The sequence below is a fragment of the Acromyrmex echinatior genome, chromosome 3 (assembly GCF_024713525.1).
Source record: "Acromyrmex echinatior isolate Ae372 chromosome 3, ASM2471352v2, whole genome shotgun sequence".
Lineage (NCBI taxonomy): Eukaryota > Metazoa > Arthropoda > Insecta > Hymenoptera > Formicidae > Acromyrmex > Acromyrmex echinatior.
The window spans coordinates 23166958-23192560 of NC_141854.1; the positions used below are offsets into that span (position 1 = coordinate 23166958).

Below are 25603 nucleotides of genomic sequence, written 5' to 3' on the forward strand. Positions count from 1 at the left end.
CGAAAATCAAATTTGTTTTCCACTACACGATGTAACTTAGAAACTGGTGATAATCAAACAAAATATATTTAAATAATCCTTTTAACACAAGGAGAGAGAGAGAGAGAGAGAGAGAGAGAGAGAAAGAGAGAGAGATATGATCCAAGGAACATCTGGTTACAGAAGCGATCTTCATTTAATTAACAAAGTAATTGCAGGGTCGAATCTTTCGATATAGCTCAAGGGGACGTTGACGGGCTTGATTGAAATGTTAGTTGAAAAAAAAATAAATAATGCAATTTGGCCAAGGTGGTCGTTATAACGCTAATTACGTATAATCTCAAACCTCAAAGCTATATCCATTGAACCAATAATAATCGTAAAACTAAAACTTGAAAGTTTGATAGTACTAGAAATCATACTATGAAGTTGTAGATCAAATTTCGTGTAATTGCTGAAATACAATTCTATTTGCACTATGTGCAAGATGGGAGGACTAGATTATTAATAGATAAAATTAATTACATCATTCTTGTATCTCATCATCATGTAATACTTCAATAATGTATTCTCAAGATTAATTAAGAAAGTGGAAGTCTAATATACAAATGTCAACAATTGTCGAATTATAAATTATCACATTTTATGTAGAGTTTATTCGTTTCGATTTATTATATGTGGATTTATTATATGTGGATTTATTATATCTGTTGTTCAGTTTATGTAATATTGATTTTTACTACTCAGCTGATTGTATGTACATCATAATAATCAATTGATATTGTAAAAAGATATTGTAAAAATATAACAAAATTTTAACTGTTACATGAAAATGTTAGAAAAGATAAGAAACTTTTGCATTAAATATGTATATGTGGATAAAAATAATTATGATTAATAATAATTATTAATTCATTTTTTATTATTTAAGTAAATTACTTGAAACATGCTATGTAAGTAAATAACATTTTCTGCCTGTCTTTTATATTTTTAGCTCGTAACATATGCATATTGAAAAAACCTCCAAGTATATTGCTGTTTCTTTTGTACTAGTTTATATAATATCTAATGCACGCTATAGCATGCTAAACGTAGGTCTGAAATTTTATTTAGAAAATATTTAAGAAGAAAAAAGAAAAAATAAATTAACATATTTAAATATTAACCATTTTTCTCTACCGTATTTTATACATTCTATTTTTATTTTACGTACATACATACATATATAAATAAATTACTTTCATATCTTCATTATTCGTAAGATATATGTAAATGTGAAGAAACTCAAATACAAACTTTGCAGTTTAAAAATGTACATATACATATTATAATTTTGTCTTTTCTTTTTCGTTATGTTTTATTATTTTCTTGAGCATAATCTCGAAAATTAAATGTATTACAAAAAGTGATACTGTATAATAAAAAATTGACATAAAAAGTTACTCAAATAATGCTAATATTTTCGTGGTGTATATCTCAACTTTCTGAAAATCTATCTATATATATATATACAAAGTATTTAGGAAAAAATATATTAACAATAATTTTTATCGAAGAAAATCTCTGTTCGGTAAAAAATCATGCTATTGTTTTTTTATTTTCTTTTATTGACAATGAGCTTACTTTATTTCGAAATCTTTTCTATTATTTATTTCGTTGTGTTGATTCGCGGATTTATTTCGTAAGTTTCGATAACTGATACACATCTTGTAATAAGTATTCTATTATATATATATATATATAAGAAGCTATAATATACGAATAAATAAATGTATCAATATTATCACTTTTATTTTATTTGTTTTGTATATGCGTTCTCGTTTGCACATGTGATATATTGATGGATAATTGTTCCAGGATTAAATAACTAGTTTTAATCTTTCTAACAAATCCATCCAGGCAATGGATTTTTGATGGCTTACATTTATATTTATACATACATTTATATTTATATATATTTCATGTATGCAGCTATTAACGTGATACATACACATATTTACATACATCATGTGTATATATATATATGTCTGTTTCAATTTTCACAGATCCATTATCTCAAATAAAATAAAACATGATTTGTCACTCACCGTTACGATGCGCAGCAGCGGAGTTGTGACACTACGTCTCTAAACTATAAAATAAAAATATACTTAAATTAATTTAAATACCCATTAATATAATTATAGTAATGATAGTAATGTACAATAGTTATGAATGACTAATTCCTCAAATAATAACATAGATAATAAATATATTTTAAGTAAATTACTTACCTCATAGTTCCTGCGCCTCTTCCTGGATCTCTTCTGTTTTTTAACTTCCTCCTTCATGGCACTCACATGTTCACTTCACTCGCGAAAAAGCGATTAATTATAGACAATTTAATCGTAGAATGTGCTATACGCTTCTTTACACGACACACCCGATATTAATAACGATATGCATTTTTCTATATTACAATAGAAAGATAATACAAAATATGATCGTGAAGATGCGATCAACATGAAACGCTACATTTTGCAAATGTCTCTCAAACAACAAAAGATTTTAACAAGTGACAGACATCATTAAATTTATACCACGCAATTGTTAAATAGTAATACAAAGGATTAATTACAGTTGTATTTATTACAAAGACGCGAATTTTGCAAATCACAAATATCATTTATATATTGTAATAAATACAGAAATTACGTGAGTTATCTCCATGTCCATTCTTAGAATGCCAACGTTTCGTGAACATTGCAGTTGGCATTCTAAGAGTGGATTTGGAAACGCATAATTTATAGAAAGTGCCCGTGAAAGCCTCAAAAGTATTATCATTCATAAAATGATAGATAAATGATAATAAATAATAGTCATATCATGTTTTTTAATTATTCAAATCAATCGATCCAGCAAATTATATTCTCTTTTGAAATAAATTCTCTGATAGAAAATCCAAGCACGACGCAAAATATATTCGAATATCAATATTACTAAAGGAATAATATCGTCTATAAATTTAACATGTATTTATAATTTGTGTATTATAATTTTATCATCCCATTTTTATTACCCAACTTCGGATGAGTAGAATCGCGCGAAATATCTATTTCAATAAGGAAATGTGACTACTGTTACGAATTATTAATCGCACTGATCAATGTCGCGGGATCACTAATCGTAACGATCATGAAATACAGTACATCGGACATTTATGGCATCTTCTGATATTCTCCGCGATCGCGTTCCGAGAGACAAATGCGACGATGTACGGAACGACACGCGCCACTATTCATCCGCTCGAGGCTCGAATGACAACACGTTTAGCCTTGCTTACGCATAACGGCCTTCCCGCGTTATACGTAGTGAAAAAAAACAAACACCAAGGTTGTACGCCAAACAGTTTCGTCATTTTGAAATATTTAATGTATTGTAACACAGTTTGTGATTTTGTAACGAGTATACTGTTTCTTGCGCTCCGAATTTCGACAAATAATTCTAGGTATTATCAAGCGTTTCTTACCATCGTTCTTTATATTATATTTATAAGGCAGTATCTTTTTAATTTTTTTCCATGTGAATTGCATATAAAGTTTCTTTTCATTTTTTTATATATATGGATTATATATATATATATATATATATATATATATATATATATATATATATACAGTGAATGCAAAAAGTATTCGTACAAGGAAAATATTTTTTAAAAAAACTTTATTTTTAAAAAGTAAATATTATCCAGCGAGAAATGAGTTATCGAATTGATGTCGAATCGATACAAATACGATGATTTCAATATCAATTTAACGTCTATTCGACGTTTAATTGACAATCATTTTTTGTTGAATAATTAACAATTTATTTATAAAGAATAAAATAGACTGTATGTTTCTTAAAATTATATATACCAAAAAGATGTGTATTAATTATACAAAATATATCATCTGAAAAGCGAAATTAAAAATTATATTGTTTGAATGCTCAAAAAATATTTGTACAGACGAGAAATTAGCTTCTATTATAAAATGAGGAATACATGCGAAGCTCGTTTCCTTATGTTAGAACAGAATGTATTCATTGTATAAAATTGCTAATTAATGTTTATTTTCTACAAATAAGGCAAATTTTTTATTACAAATTTCCTTGTACGAATACTTTTTGTTCTCAGCGTATATGTGTGGAGAAAAAATTATACATGTGAAAAAAATTAAAAAGATGCTGCCTATATAGAGCATAATTGATTAGAAGAATTGATTATTGAATCCTATTTTATAACTCGTAACAACTGTAATGGTATCGTTATATTGTTATTGCACAGGTTTGTACATGATAAAAAAAAGTGTGCTATGATAATACAACAATATTGTTACAATCGTTAAAATTCTAAAATAGAATACTAAATCTAGTATGTTTATTTAAAGGAGGGTTCGCCGAGAACTTTCTGTCAAAATGACATTTATGCATTAGTATTTTATTTATTGATGTTACTCGTCGAATTTTTATGTTTTAAAAGAAATAAATATGAGTGATTTTAATAAATTAAAAAAATTAAATTAAATCGTAAAAATGACATTTGTTGTGATTTATCAAAATTATACAACTTCAATCCTTTTGGATTACAAAAATAAATGCGGAAAGAGTAATAATAAATTAATTTTCATTTTTTACAAAATAAAGGTAAAATTTATTCTTCACAAATTCAAATTTTTTTATTAAATTTAATTATTCTTTATAAAGAATTTAATTATTCTTTTAATTATTCTTTATAGAGTATAATTGATTTTATTTATATTGATATATTTTTTTAATTTAATAATTTATAAGAAACGAAACTTATCGTGATATTTCTATATTAAGATTTCTAATTCCAATTAATCTCGAGAATACATATTCTTGCATATCAAAAATATTATTTAAATTATTTAGAAATAACATTTCTAACAAAAACCGATACACATACATCTATACATAGTTGTTTCAACAGTAGCCCATCAATTGTTACGTCTGATTAATTACTCAAACGATAGGATTCATTGATTAGAAAAGATACATATATCATCGAGTCCTCTTCTGACCTCAAATCGGTAAACGCACATGGAAGGAGCACTCGAATTCGAAGGCTCTTGGCATGCGCTTAGTAGCGCCGTCCAATAAACAATAGAGATCTCTAGTGCTCTTCACTTAGCAAACATAACGCTGGACACGTGCTAAGCTAAAATCATGATACTGTAAGCTCCGCTTTTGTTACAGCTTACCCTTAGTCGAAATCGTGCCTCAAGTAGATACGCTGACATTAGAATAAAGTCTAAAAAGAACGTTGTTCGAATAAATTTAGCAAAAAACCGATTTTGACAATGAAAATGGAAAATTAACAATATTAATTACTGTCGCGTATTGATTCGATAAATTAAAAAAAATTAAAATTGTTGTAATTTCTATTTAATTGAAGATTATTGGAAAAAACAATTTTTCCAATAGTTTTTATTTTTGTGAATTATTATAATTGTTAAAAATAATATTTAGGTCATACATACAAAATCTTCTAAAAATTTAACATGGCACAGTAATTATTTAAAAAAAGCTTCAACACAAGATACACTGTTAGATATTAAAGGAGCAAAGGCAATCTATTTTTTTTAGTTACAAAATTTTGTTATTTTTAACTTCCATGTGTATCAAAATCAATCCATTTCCATGTGTAAATCAATCCATTTCCAAGGTTAGAGTTAAAATAAACAAGGTCCATACACTTAGTAAACAATAAACTAAATTTGAGTAAAAAATACATTTTCTTGAGTTAAATTAAAATTTAACTTCATTGTTTTAGTTAAATTGGCGACATGAGTAGGAGCAGTGGCGACCTTTAGAAATAATTAAAAATGCAAATTGGATATAATTTGACATTATAAAGATAACAATGTATACATTGGAAAAATTTTACTGAATTTTATTAAATATTTGTGATTGAATGATTTGTAATATGAACCAAAAGTTTACTCTCTTACAGTAAATAAATATTTATTCAAAATTAAAAAATTATGCTTAAATAAAATAAAATAAATATATAGATTTACATTTAGTAAATATTTCATTAGTACTATCCAAACAATTATTTAATAAAATTCGGTAATTTGTTGTCAGTGTGTGTGTATAAACATTATCTACAATTTTCATTGAATTCATTAGTTATTTAGTAAGTTTAAGGTATATAAATTGAATTCGACATCCACTCGTTGCAGAAGAGAAAATAATGCGCATCAAGAAACGCCTGTTTCGGTCCGAGATTCGATCTTTCGCTTCCGGCTTCCGGATTGCGTTCGACGGCCGGCCGGAGGCGGCCGTAGAGAAAGCCTCGGGGCTCTTGCGGGCCCAAAAATGACCAATAAGTGCCCAATAAAAGCGGACCGTTAAACGACCGGAGTTACGCTCTCGCGAGTAAAGGAGCTACCGGTTAATTACAGGTCTATCCCTACACCGTACCCCGAAGAGGCTTTAATAGATCCGTCTTTCGGCGCGCTCGCGCCTCCGCAATCTCCGCGGCGCGCGCACGTGCAATTTTCGACGACGATTAAACGCGAGCGCACGAATTACAAAGCTGCATGCGCGCGGCCGGCGAATGTGTAATTAAGTAAAGGGCCCGTGTTACGTGGCGAAATACGATCCTGATCACTTTTTTCACACAGACGCGCCTGACGCCGAAAGAAGAAGCCGATAATCTCTTTAACCCCTTACGCAATAATAACGTGCACTACCGTCATTGCATCGCGCAACAGCATATGCAGTTTCATTTCCTTGACAGTATTCACAGTTAAATTAATGTCGTAATCTGCGTCGATATAAAATTTTATGATCACAAAAAGAAATGTCTGTAAATATCCGGATCGACAAAGAGTACGAAAATATTTTCAAAATAATATCTTGATAATAAGACTATAAAATTAGAGGTGAGAAAAGACGGTCTTGCCAATTTCTGGAACTCGTTCGTTTTTATTAATAAAATACATTTTACGTATTTATATATTTTATCAATCGAAATTAATAATCTATTATGAAAAAGAGTTCGAGTTATTTTTTCCGACAATACAATCTCACAATTTGTCTCGCAGAGAGACAACTCTAAAGTTGGAGAAATTATTCTTGTTACTGTCTCAAGTCTTAACCGTTAAATGCATTTTTTTTCCGATCATGCCGTAAATTAACAACGCTCGCACGCGATTATTTCCAGACGTTCACCGCAATATTATCCTACAAATCAATCGGGGAGTAAAGCCGCACGCGTACTCCACAAACCCGAACGCCCGGCCGACCGCAAAACGCAAACACCGATATATCCGGTCGGCGAAAGTAATATATTGGCACCTAATAATGGCCGCAATCTATAATCTCTTTCAAGCCTCGTTCTTCATCAATTTCGACCGCCGACTCGGAGCAACGGGCTCGACAGGTTGACTCCAGTGGACGAGAAGGCGCGATTCCCAAACGGAGGCTCTTTCGGGAGTCGTGTGCTCGCAACGGGGGTCGTATCCCGCAGGGCCTTAACACCGACACCTTCTGCCTCTGTCTCTCTTTCCCTTTCACCATCCCTCTCCCGGATGACTCTCTCTCGCCCCCTTTTCCCCCTTCTCTCCCCTTCTTAAAACGTATAACGGACGCTCTCGCTCGATAAAGTTGCCTTCGAATCGCAAATATTTTCGTTGTCATCCCACGAAATCTCCATTTGCTCGCGACGTCTACGACGTCACCACGTCGAAATTCAATGGAAATTCTGAGTCTTTCTTCTGTAACTTTTTTTGAAATAGCGCTGTTAAATTATACATTTGAATATAATATTTAAATAACAAATTTATGACATGTGCAATGACGTACAATGCAACATAATTGTTCGGTACCAATATTGCGCCATTGTGTAAAATAATATCAAAATTATACGGCCTCTTTATTATCAGATCTAAAACTCTTCAAAGCGCGCAAATTATAATACGGTTTCTACTATTAATATCAATCGGATAATTAATGTAAATGTTATGTTATTTAATGTAAATGTTAATTCAATGCTTCACTAATGTCATAATATATCAATTTTATTAGGTGTATAAATATTCATAAGTGACTATTTTTCCAACGTTTTACGTATGCCGCCTTTCAATACAATCTGTATACATGTAATTTTTTATTATCGTACAATTCGATCGTAAAAATCAAAATTCTCAATTTCCATTTCACGGATTCTCGTTCCAAGTAGACGCGTAAGAAAAATCAAACGAAATAATCGGGGAGTTCCGAAATTATACCGAACGGAGACGAAGAGCGAAATATTCAAATGATATCGCGATAAATTTTGGTGAGCAGCGCGTTTACATCCACGCGCCCGATATTCCGCGATGATATATATCCACCGCAATTAATTAAAAACTAGCAAGCTATATTATTCTCGCGAGGACGTTTTTGGTAAAAACGTAAGCTGATCGAATATTGGAACTGGCCCGGCAGCGGTAGCGAACGCGCGGAACACACGAAAAAGCTATCTGCGCGCGGCGTTAATGAATTGATTAAAACACAAAATGAATCACGTCCCGGTGAAACCCGCCACTAAAAACTCATTAAGCTAAAGATTCCGCCGATGATTTATCGTGGATTATCGTATCCACTACCTGCACCGTAGACACAGCATTAAGCCGCGCGCGATATAAATTAGCGGCCGGATGATACCGCGTTGGAAAAACAATCGCCAATTGAGAGGTCGAACGAATTGCATGATAAAATCATTCTTCTCGAATATCTAGACGACTTTCTTTAATAATTATATCTGATATCGCTAATGTTAGTCACGGCGCGCCTCACGTCATAAATTAATTTTGTAATAAAAACAAATGTTTATTATCGATATGTACGAGCGATAAATATTTATTTATTAATGCTTTGTATCAAATATTATGCAGCATAGTCACCGAAGCGCGCAACTGGTGGTAAAATATTTATCGATTGTTGCACTTCCGGTAGGCAAAAACTAATATATAAGAATAAAAGATTAACTATCATAATTACTGATATACATATAATTTTCTAGAAATTGATTAGATTCTTCCTTTATTATTTACACAATTTCAAAACATGATGGATATACATTTTATATCGTTATATTTATAATTTCTTCTCAACTGACAATAAACATATTCCTCATATTCAATAATTATATTGCTGGCCAAAATAATGATTATATATTGCTATCAATCATAACGAGATTTTTTATTATTATAAATGTTTTTCATAAAGAAAAAATACTTATAAAACAGCATTTTGTGACGCATGGTCGTGTTTTATTGAAATACATCATGATATCAAACACAGAACACACATACATACATATTTCATTTTGCAACAATCATATAGTGTATTTAGTTTTGATTTAAATTATTTAATTATTTCATTTTATCGTAAGTAAATTCCATTTGGTCCAGTAACATGTAACGATATCATGTATCTTTGTAAGATTCCATCCCTATCCATAAACGTAAGTAATTAATTTATGACGATTAATAAATTTTAATTTATCACCTTTTGAAACGCATTTGGATGATATATCTATACGTATTTTATGAAAAGGTATAGCAATAATAACAGAAAATGTACACACATACATATCTGGACTTAAATAAATAGATTCATATAAATATTTTATATAGATATGCAAAAAAAACTGCTTTATATTATATCCCCGTGCAGTTAATTAGAATCGGTGGTAGTCGGGACATGTGTTGGAATGCACGGATCGAGCTCCTATTAAATCCAGCCGACCAATAAATCCTCGCCATTTCTTCGCACAACCGAAACACGGGTGCGGTTCAGAAAAATCGCGGCTTATTTCGTTTTGCCCGGATGCAATCCTGTCCCGTCGAAGAAAGAGACTGGTGACCTCCGCGCCAGGTATATCCGTTAAACGACTCGTTAATTGTATTTTTAGGGGGCTTCCTGCGAGAGAGGTCTCAGTTCCTAATTTACCGACTCGGCCGTTTGGTTTATAGGGGGCCCCGATGTACCCCGTTTATAGTATAACCGACACCACACCTCGTTAAATCAAAGGACTGGAATATGCTTATAGCTTATACGTTCACTAAGAATTATAACCATAGAAGAGGAGCATCTCCTCTCTCTCTCTCTGCGTCTCGATCGGGCTCGGGACGCAGACGCTATTCCCATTTTCTCCAAGTAACGAGTCTGAGTCGGCATCGATTTTACACCGTTCCTATGTATGAGATTGCTTACGCGCCGGCAAGGTACAGACTTGGGTTACTCGTGATCGGAAGCGGCATAATCGTGATTATAATCTCGAAGAAGTACAGTTCCTCGAAATCCAATTTGTACCTACGTTGTTTCAACCCTGTTTCGTTATTCGATAAACATCAGACAAACGCAAAATTGCACGTGAAAAAAAACTTTGAGACCTCAATGTGAATTTCCTCCCTCAATTAATAGAACCTGCCGTCAATTTTCTTATCGAGATAGAAAGCCTCGAGTGGTCTAAAAATGCATTTCAACTTTATCAGGTCACCCTGTACAGAAGTTCGCGAGCCGGCAGGACGACCGGACGCGGTAGAGGCAGTCCAAAGAAAAAGAAAAAGAGCTACGAGGGACGATGGGGGTGACGGGTGCAACAGAAGGGGGAGAGGGCGTCAGCCATATGGACTTATCCAGCAACGTAGCCCGAAAATAATAAATCTCTGAGCGTGCTGCGGGATTATTAAAAGAGTCCCTAGCTCGTTCCCCTTCGGGAGTGGAGAGCGTGGTGAAAGAGAAACAAAACGCATTAGCGTTTCTTAATGAAGCTGAGGGATACGAACGAGCCGAGGCAACGAACGAACTGTGCAAACGGCAACCACGAATGGACGGACGGACGGATGGACGGACGGACGGACGTACGAACGGATAGACGGACGGACGGACGGTCGGACGGATGGACGGACAGTCCGACGTTCAGAACTAATTGGAGCCACGAGATATTAGGAGAGAGCCGAAGAAGGATAGAGCGGCGCTTTTGCGGAAGGAAGACGGAGAAGTGCAAGCGACGTGACGAACGGCGAGAGAAAGGACTGGGGTTCAAGTAGTTAAGGGAGGAAGAGAAGGTGTCCGGGAGAATACTTAGATGGGTGTACACGGATCAACCCACCGATGCCCCACATTAACAGCTAGTTTGTCCACGTTATGAGTTTGTTTAACGATATTGCGTCGAGACGCCTGGTACGGTGCACAAACGTGAAACGGTGTCGTCGAGTTAAATGATGAGCCTCATCCGGAGCCGCGTGTTTATTTGCCAGGGTTTCGTATGCTAACGCACACTCTGTGCGACAGAGTTGCGCAGCACCAACCGAATTCATCAGATCTCGCTCTGTAGACGCAAAGGTTCCAGTTCACTTCAAGTGCGCCGCGGTAATTGCCTGTTTTAGTGATTCCGAACTCGAATAAACCGAAACGTAAAGTAATTAGTTTGACTGCTTATTTTCAATTCATCATTACAAAGGAAACTGAATGTTTTTTTAAACGTTCATTATGGATCGGAGAATAATTAGAGAACTAATTATCTAACTAATAATTTCTTATTGTCTGTAATTATATTTACATAATGGTTAACTATAATTCAAATATAAACACACACCTGAGAATTAAGAAAAGACGTGCTCAACTTAAAATACGGTAACTGACAATGATATACAACGTCCCATAAATTTTATAAATTTCGGATTCATCGTCGTAATGTTGTCTGCCATGAAAATATTAAAGAGACGAAATATTAGAAAGTACGTAATATTCAATCCGTTCTCGTAATAGTTAACAATACAGAGGCCAAGAAGACAAAGATGCAACTATCATTATCAATATGAAGTGTGAGTTGACAATGAAAACGACCGCCCTGTCTGCTTGATACTCGGAAACGGTCTATGATGATATTTTAATACCCATTTTTACGCTCACGCAAATTATAGTGATCTCAGGTTACGACAAAAGCTGAATTAGCATGCCTTTATGATAAAATCCGTGCCCTCGTATCATTATCGAATTATGCTGCGCCGAAGATCGTAATCGGACTAAAACGATTCGCCTAGGAGTAACCCTACGTTATAACGGTACTTCCCATTTTTTTCCGTTTTTTGCAGCGAGTAGTGATGCAGATGGCTTCTATTTTCTGCGAAGACAACATCGAGAGAAGCAAACAAAATGATAAACAAAATGATGATACTAAACCAAACAAATTAGATAAATCTCGTATAAAATCGAAAGAATAGAATTAAGAATACAATATTGCATTTCTTCATTCCTGCTTAATCATGTCTATGACAATTTCTCATTTTCGTTTGCAAATAAATAATCTAAAATGTAATAAAGAAAGTTAAGTCATATTATCTAAATTTTTCGAAGTAAAATCTCACAAAAGAATTAAAATAATGTTGAAAGAGTGAAAAATTTGCACTCTTGAATAAGAGTGACAGATTTTCACTCTTTTGGAATGAGATTCACTCCAAAAAAGAGGGAAAATCTACTCTTCAAGAGTGCAAATTTGTTACCTTTCATCAGTATAGTAGCAACATTTTAAACTCTTTTGGAGTGAGATTTCACTCCAAGAAATTTAGAGAATATATAAGGTAAATTTGCATTAGATTTTTGTGCAATAAAACTAGAGAATATACTTAGAAATGAACATCTTTCGGAAAATTGATAAGTAATGATATGGTGTACCTAATATATTCACGTGTGAAGATGGGTAAAAGATTTCCATGACACAGCAATAGACACTCTATTTGAAACGGTACTGAAAAGATTGTGAATACCGACGTGTACTCGGTCAAGAGGTCCACGATGTTCGTCACTTGAAAACGTATATTCCTTCAATTTTCTAGTTGAGTAAGCGTCGTTTGAAGGGCCCTTGTGCGTCTGGCAAAGCGTGCACTATCCTGTTACGCGATCTCTCCCAGTCCGCAATCAAAATTCAAATCACACTTTTACAGCCGAACATAAAATCAATATTCGCCCTTTGGACGCGCCCCTAAATTTCGTCGAAAACAAATCAATGTTCTTTTGACAGTTAAAGTCGACCTCTCGATACGGTGATTAAAAAAAGACCTTACATCGATTATTTAATGATTTTTCTAATTCACAGTATATTAATATTTCTAAAACCAATTTAAAACAATTAGTTTCGTATAGCTATCTTATTAGCTTTCGAACAGTTAATTCAAAATACTATTATCACGAGATATAGCAACATCTTACGAAAGATTTTCTCTTTCGTAAACTATTGTATTGTAATGTTGTTAAAGAAATAATCAAAATAATGTATACTTTTTATACAAAAATTGTCTTAAATAAAGATATATTAACAAACTAACTCTTATTAAATACATAAATACGGAAAATGCATATTTTTTATTTTAATTGTCATATTCAATTTTATGAATTATCTATTTGTATTAATATTGAAAATGCATAGGCGTCGATGTAATTCGTGATATATCTGTAAATGTAATACAATTACTCACATTTCTCTCGTATATTGAAAAATTTCATATAATATCATAATAGCCGTGAAACAGGGATCATTGTACATGTTGGCATGTACCTGTTGGCACAAAAAAAAATAGATCGCCTGATGGTTGCAGAGTCCAAAGTGTAGCAAAAGGAAAAGAAGTTGCTTAGGCATCCGGAATAGTGCCCTTATAAATGGTTTTTCTATATTGCCTCGCGTCTGGCTCACGTTGGACATGGACATGGGTTACCGGTTCATTTAAATAAGTTAAGGGTCTCGCTTAGTGCCTTAGCGGGTCCATTACAGCTGGGCAAAAGCGGCTAATTACCTGCCTGACGTGAGTTATAAACCCCTCTTCGGCCATCGCTCCCTCCTTTGAATATTTTTAACCGGTATCCCGATTTTTACAATGAAAACGTCGTGTGTCTGCGTTCCGAGCGTTTTACAGCGTTGCGAGACGACGAGTGCATTCATCGTGGGCAAAATATATCACGCGCTTTCAAAAAATTTTCAACTACAGATCTCGCAGTTTGACTTTTGTGGCTTTATATTATATTACATTATACCATATATTATATTATATATGGTTTAATAATTAAATTTATTTCATAAATTTCTACTTTTTGTTTTAATTAAACACATTGAATTTTAAAAACGTCGGCCATGCTCTCATATTTATATTTTTTTTTTTTTAAACGACGTTAATAAAATTTTTACGTAATTTATACTTTTTACGTTTTATTCAAAAAAATACGTACGTGCGCAAAGTACCGAATTCGTACGTAAGAATTCGAGCGTAAGAATCGCGTCCAGCATTATACCTCTGCCAATCGTAATGATGTTCCTCAAACGCAGCGAATTAAATGCCAATTTCCGAAACACGTTGCGGACCGCGATAAAGTAACGGCTGACAGTTGAAATTTCGTAACAAACGATCGCGAAGGCGGTACCTTTTGGACAGAAAATTAATCTAGTTTGTCATAACGTGGGCGGGTTAGTTCAAAGTGCCGCTAATGAGAAAAAGGCCGACCCGCGTCTTTCTTATTTGTCAATGGGATCATCGTACCCATGAATCACAGCCGGGAGACGCTCGCCTCGAATCTCGCATGCTGTAGGTGGAATTCGCTCGAGAATGAACGGACGATATGGCACATGGCATTTCATTCTTGCGCAGATTAACAGCGTACAACGAGAAACAAAATTATTTTTTTATAATATCTGAAGATAATGAATGCTTACTTAAATGATATTAAAAACTCGTACGTTATTAAAGGCAATGATAAATATAAAGTTCTATTCTTCATATTAAATGTATGACTCTCTCTTATCAATTTATCCATACAATGTAATTATGCATTTAACGGAATAACGAGGCTTTTAATTCGAAATTGAGTTGGCTATTCGATAAAACAGAATCTTGTATGCATTAATTCGGAATTAATAAATAATCATAGAGTAACGTACTTCCATGAGAATGGATAGTAATATTTGTAATCATAATTATGCAATATGTATAACAATATATTACTATTAATAATATTCTTTACAATAACTGATTATAGCATGCGTATAGTACAAATATTTTCGTATACTTCATCTGTTAATCCCGTTTATTTAAGCAAATAAACTCAAATTTTAATCGGTACACAACGCCATAATATAGCTGTATGAATCAAATTCTAATCAAATAAATAGCATAAACATTCAGTAGACCATATTGCCGAATGTTGTTATAACGCAAAAGTTTTTTTTTTGCACACTTTAAACACTTTAGACACGCCATGGTTTTCCCGCGTTTAGCGATGGTCGCGTTTCCTTTGGAGGCAAAGGTTCAATTTTGTGTGCAGTGGCCCTAAAAGGGCCTACGGGACTGGTTAGCTTTGGTTAGTGGTCCTGGAACGATGCGAACGACACGAGCGGCTGACGAGATAGACAGACACTAGGGAGGGAGTCTATTTCATGGTTAATTTGGCTAACTCGATTTCACCACCACCAACGTGACCAGCCCACCACCGCCACCACTACCACCACCGCCGCCGCCACCCTCGAAAGACCAGGGCCACTAAACTACATACAGGGTGAATTCGACCCTCTCGTTAACGCATTGCTCACGAATTTTTGTCTACAAGAGCGGTCGGATCGCGCGGGGTTATTCAAGGGTTTGGAAAAATAATTTGCGACTTCGTATATGTCTTTATATAATATGTCCGATAGGATTTCAATAGAATAAGTATGAAATAATAAAGATTAATCCGTACATTTACATCTTTAAATAAGGACATGATATCCATAGAAAAAGGAAGGGTTATTATCTATAGAATAACAAGAGTTTAATAAAAGTTTGTACGTACACGTATGTCTATATATGTGAATATTAAAGTTTGAATAACATTTATAATTATTTCAAAAAATAGTATGAGAAAAAGAAAGAGAGAAAGGGAAATAGAGATTGTCTATGTATATATGTGCGTATGTGTGTGTGTGCGTGTGTATTGCTTTTTTATTTGTATAAAATGATGTTGATGAAAACTGAGCTGTAATAAAAAATAGTACGGCATTTCGCAATTTTATTTGTACCGAAGGTAGATAACAACAGCCAGTGCACTTCCAATAAATTGCAATCGATGGTAAGCAATAAATGCGAAACAGTAGATCTAATGAAAATCCCACAGTGATGGAATATACCGTTAAAATATTTAAACTCCGAATAGCCACATGCACGTGCAGAAGAAGAAATATCTGACTATAAAAATACGCGTCCCTCTACCCTCCCGAATATGCTTAATATTCCAATAAACGTGAAAAATAAAATGGAATAATGTGCAAAATATAATGAAATATAATATATTCAGTGACCATCCATTATGCAAATTAATATCGCTCGCTCGTAAAGTGAATTTGATCAAAATATTCAGACGCGTACGAGATATGTAATTCATATTTAATGATAACAAAAAAATGTATGCGCGAAATATGATAACGACGGCGCCGAGAAACTGTCTAACGTTAACATTCAAAAAACAGGAAAATTCTTTATTACACAATCTATATGCATATATTCTTTAATTTAATGTATATTTTTAATGCGTATTTTTGTATACTTATACGCGTCGTGCTATCTTTCTGAACACCGAGGAAAAATGTCAGGTAATGTATGAGTATCAGGGACTCGCTTTTATGCATGGGCGCATAAGACGACAAAGAGACACCTTAAGCACTGGTTTATTCCGCAACTGCGAGATATCCTACCGCATTTGAAACGGGCAGACCCGTCGTCTCTCTCTCCAACAAACGCATCCGCCGTCGTGCCCGTGTCGTCTACCGCGCGGCGTGCACGTTCTCTTCCGGCAAAGGAAAACGCGCGTACACTACATCCGGAAAAAAAAAATCTCGGGAAAAGTTAGACGCAAATATTAGTTGAACACCGGACATTATTTCTCTAGTCATTATTTCTCTTTGTGCTCGCGAAAGCAAATGCTACTCGCTACTCCGGCGTCTTTCGCAAAAGGCCGGAACAAAGGAGCGTGTCATCGCGCGGTGCTCTACCCCTGCCTTCTCAATTTCCCGTCCCACCATTCTTACCTCTAATCTAACCCGGTCCCGATCTCCCCTAACCACCCACGGCTTGGCCGTCGTCCTCTTTTTTTTAAGCTCGAGTCTTAATTACTGGAAGCAGAACGGGTTAAGGACTAAAACACAAGCCGACGTCGGCTGACTGATCATGGCGCGTCCCGACTGACGGCCATGCCAAATGAAAAACGGTCTAGAAAAATTATTATCACGGAAGATACGTGGCACCTGCTGTCCCTTTCTCCCTTTCATTTCCTTTTTCTTTTATTTTGCTTATTCCCCTTCCTATCCTTTCTCCTCGTGTTTTCCACTGTTCCGAAATCTCACTGAGATCTTATCAAATTTATCGGATTCAGCGCGTGATCAATATCTGTTATCAAGGTCGTCTCACAAAAGTTACATTTCGGTTCCTCTCGACGTTAGAGTTAAAAATTGCAGTTGCTTTAAAACAGCAGGGTTGGGTAAGTTAATGTTTTTTTTTCTTTTTTACCTAAATTAAGTGGAAATTAATGGCTTATAAAATTAATTTAGTTAAGTTAAAAGTTGAATAAACAAAAAACTTAATTCCGTTAAAGTTATGTTAAGATTAAGTTAAATAAAAAATTAATTTTGAGAAGCATTAATTTATTTATAAGCTATATGAAATAACAAAAATTGTCTTATACAATAAAAAAACTGATTTTTTATACTTTTACTTAAGCATTTTCATATTTTGATATCTATGTATAATAAAAAAGAAAAATGTAATTTTTTTAAATGTAAATAATCTTATAATTCTCTTTGGCTATGCTTGCGCTTGGCTATAATTCTTTGAAAAGTAGGTATATGTAAATAAAAAGTTTCTATTCTTTCTCTCACACGTAAATAAAAATAACATAATATAACGCGCCCATCAGACAATTATTGACCCTCTTCTTTCTAAACTAATTCTCTAATGTTTAAGATGTTGTAGAGAATAATATTGGCATTTAGAGAGATAAATTTTTAAAAAAGGAACAAGTTAATAAATTAAAGTTTAAAAATAACTAAATTAAGTTAAAAATTAATTCATTTAAAATTAACTATCAGTTAAGTTAAAAGTTATTAACTTTTTATGTAACTTTTAACTTACTATATAATTACTATCCAACCCTATAAAATAGTTTTCAAATAATTAAGATTTATAGATTTTTGATGAATTATTAGACAGTGGAAATCGAGATTCAAAAATTTGTACTTAAGTATTAAGTTTAGGTTTTTTTAGCTGTAAGCTTAAATAAATTTTATTTTAACATATCGTTTCTAATAATTCATCTTTTTATAAGCTCTTATCAATTGACAACGATTTTGGACAAGAAAACATGTTTTCTAAACGAATCCTATTCTTGGCAATAGCAGCTACACATAATGTCTTGATATAGCAAGCGTTAACGTGGCTACAGGGCGAAAGGTCGCGAAACCGACCGTGTCGTCTGTATTATGCAGAAATGTGTCGTGCGACATGCACGATATGTAGACGCGTATAAGGGACAAAGTGCCGTGGCCTTTGTACAATACCCGGGGGTGACAATGGGCCTTGTTCTCAGCATTGTCACATGAGTTAACCAACGTTTCCGAGGGGGCTATCGTCGATGTTTGGCATCGTCCCGCTTGCCGACAGCCACCGTCTTTTATTCAGTGCCCTGCATACCGCGGCCTAACTGTAATTGCAGCGCATTAGATACACACTTTTACATGATTAACTCGCCGCGCCATAGTAAAACGGCAACCTCGACTGTTACCCGCCTACAATCGCCTCGCGTTCGGTTTCTCTGTATTTGGACAGACGAAGGTTTGACCCCAGTCAATAACTGCTCTATTTACGTGCTACATCGATGGGAACAAATGATGAGTTTGCAGGACTTGAAACCAATAATTTTTTAGAATTGTCAGCAGGACAAAAAACATTGGCTGTCAAAAGTCAACACATCTTTATTTGACGCACCTTCTATATTAATGTGTCGCTTAAAAATATAAATAAACATTCTTTTTGATAAATCATTTTCCGAGACCTTTCTAAAAGTCGAAAAAAGATGAATTCAAATTTTATTAGTTTTCATATGAATTCACCCAGTTTACAATAACCGCTTTCGCAAAGTTCTCTGTGCAAAACGAAATAATTGATTTAAAAATCATTTTTAATTTATTTATTAATAACGTAAAATCAGAGAGATCTGATTTTATAATAGAGGAGTTATTATTGCGAACGCTATAATTCATGTTTGTTGGGAACATGATACATTAACCACATTATTGATTAATTCTTACTTTTCAAGATAAATATTTTATAGCTGCTACGTGTTAATGAGAATATTATCATAAACATATTTCACGCTAAATAATATAGTTTCCTCGACGCGGTGATAACGTCGATTTGCGATTAGCATTAAATATCAACATTATACACGCATGAGCAAAATAACAGAGCGTAACGTTATTTGAAAGAAAACGGTCCCATTCATTGATTGAGTATAAATAATACTTCGACCGCACGATCGATCTCGTTCGTTTTTCTTCCTTACAACGATTTCTCAATTCTCTATGATGACGGTCATCTCCAAGCGAAATGAAATCGAAACACAATTTGTCGTCCCCCTCGCGTATCTCCCTCGCAAAACCATCATACGATTACGCTAATTCAGGTATCATTTATTTTTCGTTCACCCTTCTTCTTTCTTCTCTTGCTCTCCCTATTGTCGCGGAAGAAGGAGAGGAAGAGGGAGGAAGGGGGAGGGGGAGGGGGACAAACGAAGCTCTACCCTCCGTCGTCAACAAGGCCGCGCTCGATTCTACGAACTTTGAAGTGCCGGTGGGTTTTTGATGTAGCCACCAACTGTTCCCGCTATGCAAAATAGTGAATCACGCATTAAGCGGAGATAAAGCGGCAAATAACTCGAGTATATTGAACGTAACGCTCGGTTACACTGAGAACAAAACCGATGCGCGTTGATACCCCGGAAAAATGTTTTCTTTCGGTACGGCAAATCAAGCGACGCGGGGTGACGAGATGGAACGATTTAAGTCAGTCAAACCCGGTGACATTTATCAGTAGAGATGAACTGGTCAAGAGAGGTGAACTGGTCGATATTCTGAATAAAAGTATCCGATGAAAAGAATATAATATCCTCGTTTAGCCAAAAATTTAACGATAAGAACCTAACGATTATCGACTAGCAGTATTTCTTATCTATAATTTTCGTAAGTCAAGTTTTATTTAAAATTTATTTAAATCGTGTAATTTGTTGAAAAATTAATTATTAGAGATAAACAGACGGAAGATCTGCAAGTTACATTTTCAACATTATTCCTGATAAATCTTTGTTCCCCGGGAATTCCATTTTCATAAACACAAACAGAAGAACACTTAATTATAAGACAATATCTCGTAAAATCGTTATGTAAATAGAGAATAAGGTTTTATCTAACCGTGGGAGAGAGACATTTACGATTTACCGTCCAACACAGAACACGCATGCATGCTCGCACGTGCGTACAACGAAATATTGCGAAGCACATTATTCGCGGGACGTAGTTTTTCCCGTATCAATACGTATTCACGACAAGATTTGCGAAAAAGGAGAAAGAAAATAACAAGGACGGTGGCAAGGGCGTGAAAGACACGAGAGTGGTCTTCGGCAAAGATGGCACGTGAGAGCAAAGTATAATATTAACTCTCTTCTGCGTGGCGGGTACCACACCCTTGTTATTCCAGCCACAAAGACACAACTCGCCACTCGACTCTGCCACGTGACCAGATCATACTTTATTGGAAAATGTGCAAATACTCGTCACTCATCGGCCACGTTCCGCATTTTGACGACTTCCTTCCTATAATTCCTACTGCCACTGTATTATTATTCTCGTCCCGTATTTTTCGGCTACGAAGCTGTTTTCAATACCCGGCAGTTTTACAACGATAGAACTTGTTCCCAATGAAGCAGCATTTTGATGTATTTTGTTTTGTCAAAACCCGTATTTCCGTCTGTAAACAAAAACGACAAAACTGAATTTCAGTGCAATAATTATTTTTATAGAAAAGAAATGGCATTTTCCCTCTGTTTGGCCAGTGGTTGTTAACCTAGCATGGTGGCTGCATACACAAATCACCATTTCAACAATATTTTTATACTCTGTCCACGCTAATCCGCGTCGAAATTGATATAATTCAATCATAAAGATTGTTTTTTTTTTACCGTATGAAATTATCTCAAGCATGTATAAATATATATAATAAATACGATATTTTTAATATAATATTTTATACAGCATTATTGAAAAAGATTAGTTATAAAATAAGTATAATTTTCAAAGAAAATGATAAGAATTTGTATATAACAAAGTTCATTAGCGCATTGCAAAGTGCAAAAAGTGTAAGAATGTAACTGATCTTCGCGGGTGGCTTATATTCTTTTCCGATTGAAATGTAACATCCCAGGCACGTTAAATATGCAATCTCAGAATTTGAATAAATAATTGAAGACCGAGAAGATACCTGAGGTACTTATTATCAGTGAAACAAATTAAAGCGTTGGAAGATAAGGTTGAGAGAACAAGAACTAGTCGACCGCTACGGGATTGCCTTTCAGACAACATAGGCACAGCTAGCGAGAACTCGCCTAACAACATAATTCAATACGGGGCTACTACCTAAACGTGTTTCCGCTATCCGCCATGCTGCACGAGGACTTACATTTCCTGCTGTTACTATGTGATTTCCGTGACCGCCGTGAAGGGGAGAAACTGATGCGCGCCATACCGTGTCCAAAACGCAACGACGATACATCGGCTTTTTTTATCCGATCAAAGATTTTTTTTTCGTTAGTCTCCTCGTCATTTGTTCACGTTTCTTTTTTTCGTGTCGTTTGTATGGCATATCATCGTAACGTAATCCAATAACGTAATAACATCTGAAGTAGTAAAATTTACATTTGAAACATATATTAATGACTGATGCCATGTTTTTTTGTAATTCGATCAGATTACAAGAAGCACATACAAATTATAATTTCACGATTTTGTTGAAATATTTAAAAAAGTTATATACTCTAAAAATAATTTTATTGGATCATCATAATAATTATATAAGATACTCAAACTGATTGTTAGAATGTCCAAACTTTTTGCAGCATTGCTCATCATGCTTGAGTACAAAGTATTGCTTCTTGTAGTTTAATCGTATTAATCAAGAAAACATGACGTCATTAATATATATGCTTCAAATGTCAATTTCTACTTCTTCTGTACTTTGGATATTTTCATTTATCGTTAGTTAAATTTTTACTTCAGCAAAATCGTACTTTTTGTGCCGATATTTTAAAAACTTTTAGAAAATGTATAAGAAGAGGAAGAAACTGAAAAGATGCAGAAGAAAAGCGACGAAACAAATGTACAAACGGTATCTGCTTTCAAACATTGAATGTAATAAACTGTCACGAATTGTTAAGCAACAAGGAATAAATCGAACAACGCGTCATGCAATTGAACACACAGAGGATAGGAAACTCTGCTTCAAATAGTTATACTTTACTGATTGTGAGTGAAATGAGAGAATAATTCTCCCTCGGCGTATCCTAGATCTCAATAGCTATTAACGTATTCATAAATATACGTAAGAATCGCATGTGTACATAAGAATTCCGCATTTATGAATACTCCTTCCTAGATAACACGACATTGTAGACCACAAGGACCCGTTGGATGTAAGCCCTTCTCTTCTGTCTCGCTTCAGGGTCATCTTTTTACCTATAAGATACATCGCGATCGCGTGCGCACATTACTTAACCCAACGGCATCGTTCTTCCAGCACGGTACGCGCGCGCGTAATCGCGTAAACTCGTTCCACGCATCGCATGTGAAACGTCAGTACCGTGAATCGGTCGTCGCTAATTTGCGTCGGTAATGACTGTGTCTACGAAGGGGAGAATTAGCCGGGCGAGGAGAGAGGGATGCAGGGATCTCCCGCGATCTGTATCTGACGTCTGGTTGGCTGGTTTATGAATAGGGTGGGCCCGTGCCCTGATCGCCGCACGATCGCGGAAGAAGATTGATCTGTCCTCGGTCGATCTACGATTATCAGAAACGCCTCGCGGTAAATAGTGCCTGTTTAGCTCGCGCTTCGCTGGCGGCCGTTTTACGGCCCCGGCCGATCGTACGCGGAAGTGGTTGAGGCTGTTAAGGTATGCAGAGAATCCAATCGATTGCGGTATTCTAATGCGCTTTTTCGATAATCCAACGGAATGTTAAGAAAAAGAGCTCAATTTTTATGCATATTTTATGCATAAAAGAAACACACTTTTACTGAAGTATGTAAAAATTTAGGTAGATACAAATCTGGAAATATATAATTTGGTTGGATTGTCAAAATAATTACGTTCAAGCTGGTTGCTAGAATGTCAAAATTTTTTACGACGTTGTTCATCATGTTTTCTACGTAATTATTTTGACAGTCCAATAAAATTATTTTCAGGTCCGTAACTACGTAAATTTTTAGATACTTCAGCAAAATTGTTCTCTTGCGTGCGCGAGATACAACAATTTTGCAGAATGGATAACTTTGGATATCTTTGTCCCTCTCGTAATCAACCGTATGCGATACGTGCTTGCCGTTTAATTAATATACATATAAGTTATACATATTACAAACGTATAATTTTATAAATTTTGCAATTGCGAAAATATGGCGTTTTAATTTTTGTTTGGTTAGTCTGTGATTCGGATGCGGATACAAAGCAAACCGTTTATCGATGCTCACCAATCGGACGAATTTTTCAGTTAAACAATTTTCGTCCGCAGACGCCTCGTTAGAATTACATATTCGAATAATAAAATAATGAGAGAGCGCAGCTTCGAGCGGGAGAATGAAATGTTCATGCGCGACGATATAGCTTTCTCTCTCTGTAACGCATATAAATATTCATGTCACAGCAGCAGGGAGCTTGGATATCCAGGATATATTCACGAGGATAATGTGTTTACTGCGGCGACGTGTCTTGATATCTCGGCTAAGGTAACGCGAGCTCCAAATTCAATATTTCCGCGCCGCTCCGCTGTCGCGAAAATTACACGGAGATATACATTCCGCTATTCTTACGGTCATATTAGAATGACTAAGGAAGATATCCTAAATAATATGTAAAGCGTCCGAAGCTAAAATTCAATTACGCGAGAAAATATCTGCAAATTTATCATACTTCGAAATAGGTTTATAAATCCAAAGTACGTAATATCTGCTTTAAAATATAAATTTTTTTCCACGTCTTCCATTTAGATACAAAATACATAGAACGTTTATTTCCCCGTCATAAAAATGTTATGGTAGAAGACAGAAAGAGAGAGAGAGAGAGAGAATTTCTCTTTGAAATTTAGAATCACATTTTAAGATAGTATTTCTCGATTATAGTTCTCGCAAATTAAATATGTGTGACACATCATGATGTAGGAAGAATTTAATTTATAAAAAAACATTACTTTTTATAAAAAATGAATTAATTAATAAGATTATAGAAAAATCTTGTTAATTAAAATTATTTTATTGGTTATATATATATCCAGATAGAGAAAATACCCAGAGAGAGAAAATCCCAGATAGAGATCTTAGATCGGTATTCATAGTCAGTTTTTATATTTAAGACTGTTTTAAGTACAATTTCAAAATATATAATCATAGAGTCATATTAGAATCTCAAGACATTATTTAAAATAGATAAAAACGGACTACAAATATTGGCCTTAAAAACGTCTTAAAGACGTGCGGAATCTGGAATATATACTTGCGATAGAGGTCATTTAATGTTCCACAAGTAAAATAGCACTTAAAAATGGCAGAAATTACCGTCAACTTATTCGCTGATTGTGTATAAAGAAAATATATAATAGTTATATATTTCTAGCAGTACTTCTAAGTCTCACAGAACTGCAATTTGACTAAACGCCAACGTTCATTCCAGCGTGAAAACCAGACATAAATATAAAGCATTGGCATGACAGATATAACACTTACCTGCCAAGCGTTGGAGTCCAGAGCGAGGTAAGACATGTTGTTGTTAGTGTCCTCCGTGATTGAAAAATTTGTGGAATACCCGGAAACTCCTCGCCGATTGGCACGCTACCAATATCCAGCTTGTCATTCACGTTCCGAGATGATCGGCAGGCGGCATCTTTCGTTGGCAGCTCCGTGAAGAAGCGAGCTGTACTGGAAAAAAAAAAGCTGTCAAAGCGTTTGGAATATAAATATAGGATATCAAAGAGTTTGAAAATATAAATATTAAATCGAATAAAAAACATCTCGAATAACAAAACAAATGGCAAAGACGAATTTATTCGAAGATAAGCAGATGAATCAATTTAAAGTTGAATTCATATGTCAAAAAGATATTATAATTTAGCGATGAAAATATAATCGCTTTCTTCTACAGAAAAATATCTTATTCAAAAATATTAATAAAGTAAATTTAAATACATCTGATTTCGTAAAATAATTTTTTAATCTATTTCATTCATCTACCATTACTACAACTGTTTTAATCACAC

General features: G+C 34.4%; 1 protein-coding gene across 1 annotated transcript in view; it reads right to left on the reverse strand.

Moving 5' to 3' along the window:
• Nucleotides 1–25603, reverse strand: part of TfAP-2 (transcription factor AP-2) — a 235370-nt gene that overhangs the window by 206418 nt on the left and 3349 nt on the right. The window contains exon 2 of the mRNA XM_011051572.2: nt 25074–25265. Within this exon, the coding sequence (XP_011049874.1) occupies nt 25074–25109 (36 nt within the window). The 5' untranslated portion in view covers nt 25110–25265. The remainder of the gene's footprint in view (nt 1–25073; nt 25266–25603) is intronic.